At 46.3% G+C, this 16,850-nt stretch overlaps 1 protein-coding gene across 1 annotated transcript in view; it reads right to left on the bottom strand.

Moving 5' to 3' along the window:
* The window catches only part of Fs(2)Ket (Importin subunit beta Fs(2)Ket), a 74,374-nt gene that overhangs the window by 33,063 nt on the left and 24,461 nt on the right, over window positions 1–16,850 (bottom strand). The window contains exons 8-11 of the mRNA XM_065438558.2: window positions 16,734–16,835; window positions 13,830–14,001; window positions 5,202–5,446; window positions 14–144 (exon numbers count right to left, since the gene is read on the bottom strand). Coding sequence (XP_065294630.1) covers window positions 14–144; window positions 5,202–5,446; window positions 13,830–14,001; window positions 16,734–16,835 — 650 coding nt within the window. The remainder of the gene's footprint in view (window positions 1–13; window positions 145–5,201; window positions 5,447–13,829; window positions 14,002–16,733; window positions 16,836–16,850) is intronic.

Below are 16,850 nucleotides of genomic sequence, written 5' to 3' on the forward strand. Positions count from 1 at the left end.
AAGCAGTACATACCTTTCTGTCGTCTCCAGGAGCTTTGATACTATAACTTCAAAGTATTCTGACAGGCAGTAAGTTTCTGGCTCTGATCCATCACCAGGAGTGTCTGCAGCTTCAAAGGCCGCTTCAGCCAAGCTGTTGAATGCCTGCAGTCAAGAAATTCAACCTTTTACAGTGCAGTCCACTTATAACCATATTAAGAACAAAAAATCAGATCGTTATAACTGATTATCGCTATACCTGGACTGCCATAAAAAAGAAAGAAAAGCTGCCAAACATGCCTTCGTAGCTCCAAAACCAAATTTGCCACTTACGATAAAGAATTGACACAGAAAGTAAGCTGTGAAAAATGAAACGCTTATTTATATCTCTAAAGAGCGTGTAACGTGTTAGGCGTGCTGAAGTAGTCAGAAATCTGCACTTGCTTTCACGGAAGTTTCAGGCTCACAATCACAGTGTGCATCACGTCCAGCAGCTGCGCGAACACTAGAGGCTATAATTTAACTTACATGAAATCAATGAGCAACTCTATCGACAACAGTGCACTTTGCATGAACATTGGGGTCGGTTTCAATGTCAATCATTTCGCCTCTGTTGCACAACGCTGCTGTCAGTCACGACAATGATCACCCCATCAGAGAACCTTCGCAGAACGAGGCAGCGCTATCTGCACTCAGAAACTCCTCCATCAAAGCACCACCTATTTTATCGCCCATAGCGAAGTGCTCTCAGAGTTCGGCAATGTCAGCCGCTGCCACCGTGTTGGCATGTGTTGGCTTCACACATGGGGTTTTGCCCAAGCACACAAAGCTCGCCGTTTCCGTTCATCGGCATGGCCACTGGTTCTAGCCTTTATGATTGTAGCACTCACGGCTGTCAGAATCGTAAATATCATCGACGGCGCGAAATTTGCAGCTTCGTCTCAAGTGACACAAAGCTGCGCATTTTTGGGGGCACCTACTGCTGCTTCCGCGGCGCATTTCCGCGCTCGCTGAGGAAGAGAGGGAGATAGTAGAAAGGGAGCACAGGCACGGTTCACTTCTCGCTCTTTTTTTTCTCTCTCTCTGAACGCCCACCGGCGACGGGGATGCAAAGCAGCTGGCGCCATCTTGTGGCACGCTGCACCAACTTGCGATGCTCTCCGTGGCTTTCGCAATAGCCATGCTGGCGGGATGCGCTGCGCATTAATGGCAACATAAACGAACTCACATAGGCAAACTTTTCGCCCCGTCTCGGTTAAGCGGAACTTGGCAAAGAAAATTTCACGATTATTCTGCATGGAAAGCGCCGCCCAAAAGGCAGCATTTCAATCGTTATATCAGATATGCAGTGAAGAAAACGTTACATATGGGTTTTTTTCTCATAGCCCTAGTGCATAAGTTGATACTCTGAAGTGAACTCAGCGTTATAACCGATATATCATTATATATGGTATCGTTATAAGGGTACTGCACTGGATGCCCGACATCAGAATAACACCCACTCTTGAAATGCCAGCCAGTGCTGATGGCAAACATTAATGTAGCAGACTAGTTCGGCACATGAGTACTGAAACAAAACAACACAAGGAAACAATGGCAGAAGCAACAAGCTTGACCTAAGCTGCATCACATACAGCACCCCACTTTCAGAGAGACAGTGCTCTTACAACGGAGTCAGAGCAGACAGTAGGAGTCAAAATATCAAAATTCGTGGCATTTGTGGCACTGCACATCAGAAATAGTGCACTTTTATGATGCAGCCGCGATACTTATGGCTATACATCACACATTGACAGTGACTGCAATGAGCTTTACAGCTGGCCACCTTCATTATCAGCATCGGCTATAAACTGTGTAGAAAATTTGCACGTTGAATGGGCAAACTGGAGAAATGGCAAGTATGGAGTAATCACCGCCACTCAAGAACTCTCAGAGAAGTCCCACAGCAGCAACTATGCATTTAAGTATTGAATTTTGATGACTCTCATAGTTTATAGATAGATGACGAATGAGTTCCAATGCTTTAAAAGGCTCCACCAAAAGGTGCCAATAATGCGATAACATGCAGTCAACGAACGAGGCTAACCTCTATCCATGTGCAAAAATCAACTACACTGGTATGAAAATGGCCGACCACGAAGAATGGGCATGCATTACACATGAGTAAGCACAGTACATTGTGCATGACTTAGACATTAATAACATTGAAATTGTTAACTTCATTGAACAACATTGTGCGTACGTCTATTATAGATCTTGCCATAAAAATCTCTCGGCACCTCAATTTCTCACAACTTTCTGAAATATGCCTTTGCAAAATGCAAAAATGAAATGCTAACGGGAATGAAAAAAGAACATGTATTACGACTACAGTCTCCCACCGATTTTCCAGACTCCAAAAATTCGGACATGCCCGATTATTCGGTCAGATTCGCGGCACCGCTATTCTCCCCATAGACCATAATGTATAACAACTGCCGAAAGTTCGGACACCTTGCAACCTCTCGTCTGATTTTTCGGACACTCCTTGAGCCAACTCGGTTGAGAGCACCATGCACCGACTCTGACCGGTGCATGGTTCGACTTGCTGAACGCTATTTTTGTTTTGAACGGAGCTTCCTTGCTGCCCCACGAAGTGGCGCTACTGGAAATCCCCGCTCATCATCATCGTTTTTGCCTAGTTCGATAGAGTGGCTCTGCAGCAGTTCCGGTTTCAGCTTAGTAAGCCATGTCAAGACAATCCAGCAGCTGATTTGTTTCTTCGCACAAGACGCTGCGAGCAGGCCGCATTTTTTCGTTTGTGTGACTGGTGTCGGCACGGTGGTGTTTGCTTTATGTGCTGTGTCGAGGTTTCGGTGATCCAACGCGGCATACGGAAACATCTCGTCAAGCGTCTGATGGCGCCGACAGTGTCCGCGCAGACTGCGCTGCGGAATGCCGGCAAGCAGGTGCCGGGAGGCCTAAGATTTGTCGCCTTCCGATGTGCTCCCTACCGACGCGGAAAATGTTCTGCCGAGACTTGCGCAGTGGTTGCATTGCGATTCCGGACACCGTCTCATTGACAGTTTCACAGGTGCCGACACTGCTGTACTGACATGCGCAGAACTCGACGACGGCAAGATCATTCGTCAGGTTTCTGCTACACCGCCGGACGATGACCGAGTCGGAAGTTGACGCACTATGTGCTACGCTGCCGTCGCAAGCGGAGCGTGTACAAGCAGTGACAGTGTTTTCAGCCGCCTATAGTGACCGTACGACCCTCTCCGAGATTCAGGCAGATTGCGCGTAAACGGAACAGCGTGCAACGGCGCATTCACGATTTCTTCAAGCCTAATGCCGAGCCCGAATAAGTGCGTGGAAATAAAGGATTTCATTTCTTTTTTTTAATCTGCTTTTTCGGGCACCGGATTCAGACATTTCCGCAGTCCCCGTGGGGTCCGAATAAATGGTCGGCGACTGTAGTATCTTACTGCTCTGGTGGACAGCGGAAGCTCCACATGGAGTTAACAAATAAAGACGCTGTACAAGTTAGTACTTTCTAGAAAATCACATTAGTATTGTGTATTATACTAAAATCCAAGTTTTGTCTTGAACTTGCTGTTTCATATTTTTTCAACTTGTTATATAAGAAGACGAAGATGATGCAGATTTAACCCAAATTCATAGTTAATTCTGTATTTCAATAACGAGTTCATCCCCACAAGCTGTCCTTGGCTTCATCTTGTGTTCAATCTGCCAAATCCATGTCCACAAGTTGACACATCTGTCCATAACCTTCAATTAATATGGCGTGAGCACTGTTTCATCACAAATTAATCGTAATGCAACAAGATAAAGCAATGCGTCTCAAACGCATGACATTAGGTTTGCTAGGTTGTTCCATTAACAGCTACACATCTGCACCGCAAGGCGCAGGCATAGATGGAATAGCATCTGTACTATGTACCTCGCGTGTCCGGGTCTACTTCCTTGTCCCGTTCTTGCAAATACATTTTCCATGTTCAAGCTGCCTAGGTATAGTAAAATCTCCGTACACACTTGAAACCGGTAAGTGACCGTGAAAAAGGCACACAAGGCATCTGCTCGCACAGTCATGTGTCATTATAATTACATAAGGTAATTATTCCTAAACTACGTACACTAGATGTAAAACACTAATAAAAAAATGTGTAATTACCACTGATGGATCGCAAAGCAACCGCAGATATATAGCTCTTGTAGTAGCGAAGAATAATGTGACACGGAAGTGCACAGAGTGACAAATAGGCAGCAAGAAAAAAAAGAAACATAAGAATAGTAATGATAATAATGACAATTTTTAAAAAAAGTGCATACCAGGCTAACTAGCCACACCATCAGTCCTGCTGCAATGTGCAAATTGCCGATTGATATTTTGTACCTGCTCCGATTATTCGGACTTCCCCATGGCCCCACCACATTCTGCATATACACTGGTGGATCCGGAAGGGGAGAAGGGTGCTGGGCCCTGCCTATGACATCCTCATGCATTTCAGTGCCGACAGTTCACTGCACTTACTTAACAAAACGGTGTAGGCAGAAAGCTCCAAACTAACAACAAAGTTGTGCGCTTCATGATGACACACAACGCATATCACACTGCAAGACGGGCAAACAGCAAAGTTCCACTGATTGATTCTTTACCCGCAGTTATTCGGAGGAGGTGCATGCCTGCGCAGGCATGGCTCAATACCTGAGATAAACAATATGGTGCAGCAATTTCTTCATGGTGCAGTTTGGCAGAAAACTTCCATCACTGTATCAAGAATGATGTCAAGCTCACGTATTGTTGTGCTCACCGAATTTAACCGTCTTCAGCTGCAATTAGGCATCTCCAATCTTTTTCTGATGCTCTCTCTATCACAATTCTTTACCAGTGCTACTTTAATGCCAAGTGCCACACAGAAATGAAGGACAAGAGAAAATGTTGCAACAAAGAACAGTGCGTTGTGCCTTGTTCATTATTTTGATCTGTTTCTGTGCAACCCAACCGAGCAAAAGTAATGAGTTTAGACGGCAGACAGTGTACAAAACTTCAAGAGCACTTACATATAAGTGTAACAGTGTTGCAAGCATACGCAAGAAACAATGTATCTCCATCATTACACGCAAGCCGCGAGTTTAGCCCAAGTATCTTTTATGGAAGGGAGGAGCTTCCTCGTAGAACACAGCTATAGTGGCTGTAATTGCGTCACAAGACCTACCCAGCACACATTGGCTGCAACTCGAGGTTCTGCACCCAGTCCTTTCACCAATGCCTGGAGCAGAGGACCCAGGTAGTTCTCGGCAACCACTGCCTCGGGAATAATCTCACAGACACGTCCAATAGTCCAGGCCACTGTGTCACGCACCACCACACTTTGGTCACACATAAGCTCAATGAGCGTGGGCATTGCTTGCTCCACGAGAGGCTTCAAGATGGCTGGGTCAGGTCCCTCCAGCAAGCAGCCTGGGCATGCACAAAGGGAGCGCTGTGTCAGACCAAGATAACATAGAACCCTACAACAATTTGGCAAAGATTCGGTCAGCTTCCCTGCAAAGTTATGTCAAGACTGAAAGTTTTAGACAGACATTTACACTACAAGCATGCCTCTATACGGGGAAAAGTGCTCAGGGAGAGAAAGAAAAGGGTATACAAGTGGCAATTGTGCGAACAGCCTGGCAAAACATTAATGCACTCATTGGTGAAGTGTTATAGAAGGACTTGATAAGACGAGTAAAAAAACATTTGTGTTATTTTAGCTTATCAAATGTACTTGATCCAACCATTTCTTGTCTGTTTTGAGGGCAAACGCAATTACACTAAATACAACTGTTCAGGAGAACAGAACCACAAACATACAAGCAATTTCTTTTAAGTGAACTTAATGTAACGGTTTTACTGCACATTGGCTTCTCTTACGCATAGTAATAAAACAATTATCTGAAGGATAAGTGCAAGGACGAGACACGAATGGCCAAAAGCAGACACAACAAAGTGCTTAACTACTGTATTTAGACGATGGTAAGTCGACCCCCTCCCTCCATATCACACGTCAGAGGAAAAAAAAAAAGAGTGGGGAGGGGGGGCGATCCCAGCAGGCATACAGTAATAATTTGCACATTTCAAAAAATTGGCTAAGTAGAAATTTTTCGTGGCGCCGAAGCATTTACCCATATGTGCCATGTATTCATTGCCCTTTATCTTTAAGTATTTTGGGCCAAACTGCTGATATCTCGAAATATTGTCCGAAAGTGGAACATGAACTCCGCCGCCGGAATGTTTAACGAGCTTCGTGCGAGGATACTATGCCTACCACTTAGAGGACGTTTTCTCCTAATGTCAAGTCGGAACCCAGCGGCATACATAACTTTGCCAAGCAACCATGTGGCACGTCATGTGACAGGAGAGACATGCATAGAAGCAGGCCCTGCAAAATAGCATGCTAGATGCAGTTCGTTTTGTTCGCTTTATGCAACGCATGTGATTTACCATCAGAGGTGTGATTTCCATTTTAATTTTATTCTACACAACGCATGTGACCAGGATTTTTTTATTTTACGCAATGGGAAATAAAAGTGCACTTGGCATATGTGTTCCGATACATCCTGCCCGCATAGTGCGTACGCATTCACGTCGCTTGAGTATGCACGCAGCACGGACTTGCCGTGAACAGTGCCACAGAAAACGACGCGAGCATTCCCGAGTATGTGCTATGCAGGCAGGATGTACCTGGTAATGTACTGTTGCCGAAATCGCTGGGATGGGCGCAAGCGGACGGGACGGTGAAGGTGGTGACGACGAAAGACCTCGAGAGGCGCTGGCATCAGCCAAAGCAAGAAACATGCTTCGTGTGCAGCGGCAGGAAACAGTCGGCTCGTGCGATGTCTGAAGCGGCTTGAGGACGCCTTTCTAGGTTCAAGGGCTACCGCGAAGTAGACCAGCCTTGCGCAGCTTTTATGCGCAGAATAAGAAGGCAGTGCTGAAAAACAGAGCTGGTTGTCATCTCTGGTATGTTCTTATTATTTCTTTGAAACCTTTACAAAGAGCCAGTTTAGAAGCTCTTGTTGAAAAGCTGGCCAGTAGTGTTGAAAGGAAAATACGTGACTTTTCACTGCAATTTCCACAACTTTGCTTATCTTGAAGATCCACTTCTCTAGAAATTTCTTCCGCTTTCAACTACTTCGAGTTAACAAGGTATTACTGTATTTTACAGTGAAAATTTATTAGTCGTCGGTATCATAATGACCTACTCGTCTTCACTAGTGCTACCATCTTCATCACTGCTACGGTACTACAGCATGTAGTCAACAAGCTAAAATCCACATTTTGCAAACCACCACACTATGACATCATGTGGAACAGCCGTGCATGCTGTAACACACCAAACTACACAAAGCTGTCAGGGAGGCTCTTCTGACGCATCCAGCTGCTGTAAGTTTGCGACCTTCCACTGCAAGCCACTCATTGCACTTGGGGCAGAGCAGGTCCTTAAAAGACTTGTTCATGCCGATGCAGAGACTTTGGAGCAGGTTTGGAGCATGAATTGTCCCTTTTGGAGCAGTAAATATGCATTCTGGAGCAGCTTGGTAAATGTAGATATGAGCGAAATACAGGCATAAGAAGAAAGGGTGTTCCTTATTTCACTTTGCAGAACAATGCAGTCAAACCCACTTATAACAATACTTAGGTGCCACGAAAATTTCATTGTTATAACCAATAATTGTTATACCTGGGTTGCATGAGAAAAATCAAATTAGGGGAATGGCAGAGCTGATGTGGAAAAACTACGATGGCGGTGAAGCCAGTGCCTCTACCCACCACGTCCCTCCATCCAGTTGCTGATTGTATTCACTCGTTTAACAGCTTCTTGGGCGCTCCGATCGCGTGTAACAAGCTGCGGCTGTTGGCCTTAAGGGGGGACACGGGTCTTTAGACCCAAAATATCATAAAAAAAACGAATTTTGGAAAATAGCATTTCTCTAATCTACATCTATTATTCTCCCTATCTGCCAAGTTTCCAATCTCGTAAGGTCATATTTCAGCCATACGAACAATTTAAAAACAGATAGGGCACCTGATTTTTCGCGTGTGTCGACGCGAAAACGACACACATTCAATGACGCCGCGCTCGCGTACTAGTGCCTTGAGGGCGGCCATCTTGGTCTCGTTTGAAAGAACGCGGTTTCGGCTTCAAATATCGCGCGCTGCCGCTTCGTTAGGCTTGCTGGTTCAATACAAAAACCGGCGGCAAAAATAGGTGAAACGCGCGTTCTCATTCGCTGTCGCATGCACGTGACGAGATAACGCCACGTGATTGGCTGGGCGCACTCCCGAGCTGTCTGCTAGCCGCAGCAGAGGCGCAGGCGAGACACCATGTTCGATACGATCGTTGTGTGAGTACGCGCGACGATGCCTCCTCCGCTCCGAAAGTTTGACTCCAAGCACAAGTATGGAAAGAAAAGGAAGAAGTCCATGCTCAACAACTTCAAAAAACGCCCCACCGCGTCGCAAGTGGTTGAGGACGAGCCACCAACGGCGTCAAGCGACGGAACTGATGGAGCCGACCGAGTGCTAGGCCTAGGTGGTGCGACAACGAGTAGCTGCGACGAAAACGCCAGCCGCGTCCGTCGTGACACCGTTATGCTGACGCCTTCAGATTTGGAGGTAATCGACATGAGATCCGACGAGAAACTACAAGAGCTCGCATCAACCGCAGCAGTGAGCCGTAAGTCGGAGATCTTGTCCGCTGGCGATGTCGCGGCCGGCCCGATTGACGACACAGTTTTCACCGTGGTGTGCCTGGAATCGGTGAACGCACTTCTGGAGCATATGAACTGTAATACATGCGGCGGTAGCGCGAAAATCAGCCGGAAGGAGCGCGAATATGGCCTTGCAGTAAGTCTGGTGCTCATATGCTCGAAATGCGGCGACAAAGCGTCAGCGTGGAGCTCGCCGCGTGTGAATGGGACTCAGAAAGTGAATCCGTTTACCGTCAACATTCTGGCTGCGCGCGCGATGCAAAGCACCGGCAATCGGCAAACTGCGTTCAATGATATTTTCGCAACAATGAATATATCGCACCGCGGGCTGCATACGAAAACGTGGCAGGGGTACGTCAAAACGAAGTTGACGCCCGCCGCGACCCAGGCAGCTGAGACGCTTACAACAGAATGCGCGAAGTCGGTCCGGCAGCTTTACAGCCAATTAAACTTCGGCAACCCGGGCAACGTTGCTGTATCGTACGACGGGTCTTGGATGACTCGCGGGCACAGTTCGCACATCGGTGTCGGCGCCGTCATTGAACTTTTCACGGGACTTGTCCTGGACTACGTTGTGCTGAGCAACTTTTGTGCCGGTTGTCAGCGTGGACCAAAAGTTGGTGACCCTTCATACGAAGAATGGAAAGCCAGTCATGAGTGTCAAAAAAATACGGATAAGAAGGCTGGTGAAATGGAGGTGGAGGCTGGCCTCATTTTATTCAAAAGATCGCTGGAAAAGTACAGCCTAAGATACACAACTGTGCTGTCGGACGGTGACAGCCGTACTTTCTTGGCCCTAAAGGAGGCCAAAGTATATGGCTTTATAGAAGTTGACAAAGAGGATTGTGTCAACCATGTCCATAAGAGGATGGGGACAGCACTACGTAATGCCCTGTCAAAGCACAAGGGGCCTGGCTCAGAGCCACTTGGTGGAAGAGGAAGGTTGACTGGAGATTTGGTCAACAAACTGAGCTCTTATTATGGATGGGCTCTGAAGTCCCACACTGGTGACATTGAAGCCATGGAGAAGGCCGTGATGGCAAGCTACTATCACGTAACATCAAATGACGTCACCTCGAATCATAGCCTTTGCCCAGAAGGTCCCGATTCCTGGTGCCGGCAAAATGCTGCAAAGGCCAAAGGCCAACCTGTGCCGAAGCACCGCTACAATTTACCTGCTCATGTAAGCAAGGCATTACTGCCAATCTACCAACGGCTCTCTGACAAGATGCTACTTGAACGTTGCCAGCGAGGCAAAACACAGAACAACAATGAAAGCCTGCACTCGCTAATATGGGCGCTCGCACCGAAGGAGCAGCACGCATCACTCTTCAGCGTTGAGGCTGCAGTGGCGGAAGCAGTCATGAAGTTCAATGCTGGCTGCAGGAGAACCTCGGCAAGCATTTTGCAAGAACTCTCGATGAATCCTGGCGAAAAGTGTATGCAGCGCATGGCGGAAAAAGATCGGCGCCGATCAGCCGCATCTGAACACAAGCATGCATCGGCAGAAAATGTGCAGTGCTTCTTCAAAAAGCGCCACAGAGACACAAATGCCCAAACTGACTATGCCCCAGGAGCCTACTAATGTTTTGGGAATGTGTATGTGCACACATTTGTGACCCTTCACAATTAAATGTGACATTTATTTGTTTTCTTGATTTTCTCGAAATACTAATTTTACCCACCCAGCAAGACATTTACTGTGATATATCAGTAGCTATCATAGTTATAGTATTAATTTTTTTTGCATCATGAAGCTAGATGTTTGGAGCACCAAACATAGGAAGCAGTTTTTCAAGTTTCTTTGTTTAAAGTTTTTAAAATTTGTCTTTTGTCTGACTAATGCAAGGCCATGTTCAGAACAATGGAGTTCAGTGCACTATAAAGTAGGAAATACTGATCCAATCATAAAAGTTCTTCCTATGTTGGGAAGCTTGTGCTTTCTTCTATTGGACCATATGTCATTTGTCTATTTTTGTGCAGCGGTTATTTGTCTATTGTAGTAAGAAAAAAGGCATTGTAAAATACATTGTTTTCTTAATTATGTAATGAAATAATGAACCTACAAAAAAAAATAACTGCATTTTTAGAATCAGGAGAAGGAACTAAATAAGCATGCCAATTTTTATCAAGTTTGGTTCATAAATAAATAATTATAACTTTTAATCGCCATGTCCCCCCTTAAAGAATGGCAATGATATAACAACTGCAAAGAGCTGTCACAGGTGGCAAGAGATGTGCGAGCACCGCCAAGACATCACGTTGGTGGCCCGAAAAGGGGCCTTTTAAAATTTGCGAGAAGGCTGCCACGGCAGCCTGTCAGCTTGAGAAATACAGAAAAAAACGTTGAGGAGAGATTGCCACAAGCATCCCACTACAAGCATCTTGCCATGTACTTCTCAGTGGCTAGCACGAGAAAAGCCTATGTTCGTCATCCGTCAGCCTTGCATCGTCAACCATGATCATTTATGCGAAGCTTGCAGACATCCTTCTCTAAGGCATCCAAGTGCTCCACGTAGTGCAGCAGAAGGTTCCTCGCAAGAACAAAGCGCCGGAGGGACTGAATCATCTGGTGGGCCTCCTGTGAGGACAACGTTGAGGCAGCCTGGCCTCCCGCTTCATCGCTTCCGTTGTCGCCGCCGCTATCTGATGCAAGCACGTCCACGACGATCACCTCATTGGTTAGAAGCACTCAGTTTCCTAATCTATAGCCATGCGCTTTCTTTTCACCAGCCATGTCGTGCATTGCCGATGATCTGCGGGCGGATCAGCCATCTTCCGTTTCGGCGGCAAGTCAAGCGAGGCTGAGAAACCACGTGGCCAGAAACTGGCCAGGAACTGGCTTAGCTGCCAGTGACATAGAAACACATGGCAGGCATAATGCAGAAACTGTGGCATTTGTCTTCACTGCTATCTTAATACGGCACGTTTCCGCTAAGGGTGGGCGAATATGCTAGCTGTGTTACAAGCGTCGGCATATGAATAGGGTACACTTCTAATGTATCAGTGTAAACGCGGCCACTATCATTGCCGCTCGCGATTTGTTGCATGCCCACGAGTGCAAACGAGAAGAATCGAAAGGTGCCCTTTATGTTGCTGCTGATGAGCAAAACCATTATGAAGCCTACAAATAATAAAGCAGAGGCAAGTTTGGTTGTAGCTTTCTTTTTTAATGGAAGTGCGGAAAGTGATGAAAGGAATGAAATGGGGCATCTACTTAAGAATGTTGGGTTCTTGCAGACTGCTTGGCATGTCTTCAAGAGTCGTTCACGTAGCATTCGACTGATGGTAAGCGCGATCATCATTAGCTAGACTTGGCACACGACATATCGCTGTGACAAGTTCAGGGTGCGATCATTACACGGGAAAGAAAAAAAAATCAAATTTTGATGACAAAATTCACGGGTGCGATCATTACGCAAGTGCAATCATTATGCGAGTAAATACCGTATTTTGAATAGGCTCGATTATTCAGGCTTATTTGAGGGTTCCGCCACAGCCTCCATAAAGCCAGCGTAAAACGGCAACTGATATTTCATTCGCCAAACAACAGTTTATTAAACTTTTTGGACTATCTGTGCAAGTCGCGTCGTGAACACTGTTGCCACAAACGCAATTTCGGAGGTTTGCAGTTTCACTGAATGTTTATTATGACCACAATTTGGCCACTAAGGTTTTGACTAAACAGGAAACTTTATATCCTTGGTTTGCTTTCGGTGGCGGCAAGAGCCTGACTTTGTGTGGTGTGGCCGGGTAGAAAATAGAGTAGCCCGAGTGCAAATTTGAACGGCACTTGTGGTTGCCATTAGATATTTGTGAACAAGAAGTTTCATGAAAGCAAGCAGGTCGTTTGTTGGTGTGCCACACTATCAACCTAGTCACCAGACGAAATAGACTTAGAGCCTCACATGCACACCCATTCATCGACACAAATGTACCAATAGGGTGCAAAATCGAGTGCTAAAATTTACAACGAACACGCTGAGCAGGCTGTACGACCTTAATCATTCAGTGCGGCATTCCTCCCTGCCTGCCCCATAAAATTAACGACAGTTCACCTGATCTTTAGCTGGTCCGCATATACGCAAACACACAACACTTTAGTATAGCATAAAATGGTTTTCCTTTTCTTGCACCCTAATTACAATTATGCCACCAAACACAACCACAATCCAAAGACGCCAACACCGAAACGGATTGCTTTGGCTTGGATTGCAGGGTTAAGAGCTACACAACACGTCTATGGCTGTGTGGTTGCCACTGAACATGCACATCCTGCTAAATTTGGAAACTGCATTCGAAATTAGTGTTTTGGCGCTGCATTTCCATCCCTGTAAGCTACACTAGGCAATAATTTTTTGACCACCATGTCATGTACCCCTTCTCATGAACTAGCACAACTGCACCTCTGGGGGAGCGCTTCCGATCCCACTGATTTTGTTTGAAGACAATGTATAGGTGGGGTTTCATTCCATCCGCCAAGCATAACAGCATGAGAGTAAACCGAAGCTTTTCATTTTCGGTCGTGAGGAGTTTCACCCTGCGAGCTTTCTTCACGCTTATAGTCTTGTTGTTTGTCATGTTGAAATAGACGGGAGTCCGATCTGCATTGCTGATCTGGCTAATCAAATATTTCTACAAGTTGTGGAGCTTGAAAAAGTGCCTGTGCAAGGCAAGGGCTTTCTCCTCATATGTGGCAGACAGCTTCTGACACACACTGCTATGCCAATGGAGAGAGAAACCTGCGCTCCTTATTAACTTCGACGCCTAAGCCCTGCTGGCTTTTATGTTTGTCTTGGGCATCCCCGCTTCCGAAGCAAAGATTGGGCTTGTTGCATAATTATGTCGCACATCTGCAGCAGGAAGCGATCACGTGTTTCAGTGATGCATGCCCCATCAAACGCGCATCAGCGCACATGCAGTTCATTTTGCATAAAAGGAGCTAACAAACATTAAAGCAATGACTGCTAGCTCGGCCCTTCGCTGCGTCTGCTTCTTGCCCTCCAAGTCCTACTTTCACATTATATTTTCAGAATACGCCATGTACCAATCAGCCCAAGCGAACACAATCCTGGAGAAAAACGACTCACCGAACGTCATGACTGCAGCGTCTCGATACCTCCAATCGGGATGCTTGATGTGCTCCCGTACAAAAGGCAGACTGTGGGAAATCATGTCATCTTCACAACAACTGGCCATCAGCATGAGGCAGACACCGGCTGCTTTGCATGGGTTCCAGTCATCCTCATCATCATGCTCCTCCTACAACAGCAAACAAAAGGAACCACAGTGCAGTTCTCGTTACATGTCTGCATCTCTGAAACCAAAGCAGCAGCAATTTAGTCCATAAAGGAATGACATTATACGATTTACTGTTCGCTAGTTTCCTTGAAACTGCCACACTTTCCTTAAACTGCCACACTTTCCCATACACGAAGCAAGTCAAACAGCACCTGTAGCTCAGGCTCTTGCAAATGGCCTAGAAAAACTCAATTTGCAAGCAGACATTACAAGCCAGACACAAAGGCGGCACACAGTGCTATTGCCTTTTATCTTTGTATCCTGCATCTCCTGGCCACTTGCATATTCACTAACAAATACGCCTAGTTATCCTAAACAGTTGAACCCACTTCAAATGCCACGAAAATTCCTTGTTACAGTGAAACCTCATTAAAGCGTAGTTGCCCGGAGCTCGGAAAAAGTATGTACTAAACGGAAGTATCGCTTAAACAAAATAGCATGAGCTTGCCCACTTGACTGTCAAAAACGGAGCTCGCAAATAGTGCTATAAAAGGGCAAAAACATGCAGTATTTATTCACTTCATGGGATAAAAGTTACTTTTGTTTGAAGGCTAAACACCACGAGAGCGATTTTGTGCGCAACAGCGACGAAACGGGCCATCACTTGAACAGGTTGCTCGGTCTTGTCGCTCAATCGTTTAGTTCTGGAAATCAAGAATTTGTCGCTCATCGCCTGGTAGTGCTATGAGCAACTAGCCAAAAGCGCGAAGCCAGAACAGGATGTACATCACTCAAATACTACTGACTAACGAGGCACTGGAGGGACTGAATATCTGCCACGCCTCATGCGAGGACAATGCTGAAAACAGCCTGCCCTACCGTGTCATTGCTTCCATCGTCACTGTTGCTATCTGATGCAAGCACATTCACGTCAATTGCCTGATCAGTTTGAAGCACTTAGTTTCCAAATCTATAGTCATGCACCTTCTTTTTAACGGCAACGTCATGCATTGCCGATGATCAGCGGGCAGATCAGCCATCTTCCGTTCTGGCGGCGAGTCAAACGAGTCTTGGAACAATTTCGATGCAGCCTACAAAAATGAACGCAAGCGATTAAGCTGTTTGCAGAACTGCACGGAATGAGGAGCAAGCGAGCAATCTGGGAGTAGCGCTGTTGGCGCTGTCCATTCGTGTTTCAGAGGGTGGCGCGGCGCACAGCTGTGGGTGCAGCCCATTCGTGTTCGGAGGGATGGAAGGGCAACAGGAGAGAGGCACACAGAGCTGGCTGGAAATGCTTTCAGGGCCACCGTTCAGTGGCTCGAATTTCTCATTTTCTTCTTTTCAAGCATTTTGCATTTCGCTACCTTTTGGCACGGACACCCAGCAGCCAGACTTCATCGTTATAACCGTAATGCAGCATCGAGGCATTGTAGTAAGCAGGTTACTTCACCATAGGAACGATACAAAAGTTGACGGTGCAGCAGCTTCTCACTGTTATAACAGATATATTGTTAAAACCGGTATTGCTATAAGTGGGTTCGACTGCAGAACAACCCAAAAACGGAGCATGCTGCATTTCATGAAGCAATCTTGCTCAAGTGCTGCTACTGATACCATCAATGTCCCAATTTTTCGGACTCCCTAGAGGCCCGTGAAAGCATTCAAAATAAGGAATGCATGCCTTTTACTGCTCCCAAAGGCTCAAATCACTACAGGTACACCTGAAGTAGCTGTGAAAGCCTGCCAGTACACTTAACAGGCATATCAGTGCTGGTACTTTGACAGGAGACGGAGTTGATACAATCGCATTACATACGATTTCCAATTGCCAACATTCGCTATCGAGAATGCAAGAAAGTTACCAATAGTTAAATTTTTTTTTACCATGTTATACGTTCCCAACAAACATGATGGCACCACGTTCTGTGCGTTGCCAAACTGCAATCGACTGATATGTTTACCAAGCCCTAGATCCCATTAAAAAACAAGCAATGCATGAGGTGCACAATCGAGAACAGTAGGCACTCGTTGCAGCAGCTTACTTGCAATACTCACCCGCCCATCCCGTGGGAAAACTTTGGCTCGCACTCAGTTTCCTATTCTGGTACCACGAAATCTCTTCCCAGGTTATTGTATGCTGCATTCACAGCTGCCGCCACCAATGCTATTGGGATAAGCATCTTCACTTATCTGCTTGCACAGTGCCACAGTGGGCACAGTGCCACTGAAAGCGTGCTGCACGCTTTTAAAAGACAATAACCCAAATGCGACGCCGTTCCCTGCCTGTGCACAAAATGGACGCCATGTTCCCCTCCGGCGCCATCGTAGGTATATTCGGGCGTCGCCTACTAGGTCCATTTCGTTACCATTTCCTGTCCCCATCTAAAAACACAATGCAACAGGCATACGATAATGTGCGTCTCGGGTCACTACTAGCTCGACGTGCACCGGCATCTCATCTCGTGCCACGATGCACACCGTGTGAGCACATCAGAACTTCCCGCTAAGGTGCCCTGCTCGAAGAAGGTCGTCATTCAGCGTATCGCCAATGATCAGTCTGTTCCCAAATAAGAATTCTTCTAACTCGTAGTGATGTCTTCAACATGCTGAATTGCTGGCAGAGAGAATCATGGATAGTTGCTTCAATACATGTAAACTGCAAAGACACTGAAAAACCAGTCCACGATGAGCACACTGCTTGAAAATTTCATGGAGAAAAAGAATGGAACCAGGGATGTATGTGTGGGGCTTACCTGTTTAGTAAGCGTCTGTACTAGAATGGGCACGAGGTACTGCAGGGCCCCTTTGGCATAGAAACGAGAAGTCCTGGCTGGAGGGCGGCCCTGTTCACTTGCCTGCAATCATGCAAA

The sequence above is a fragment of the Dermacentor albipictus genome, chromosome 1, assembly GCF_038994185.2.
Source record: "Dermacentor albipictus isolate Rhodes 1998 colony chromosome 1, USDA_Dalb.pri_finalv2, whole genome shotgun sequence".
NCBI classification, from domain to species: Eukaryota; Metazoa; Arthropoda; class Arachnida; order Ixodida; family Ixodidae; genus Dermacentor; species Dermacentor albipictus.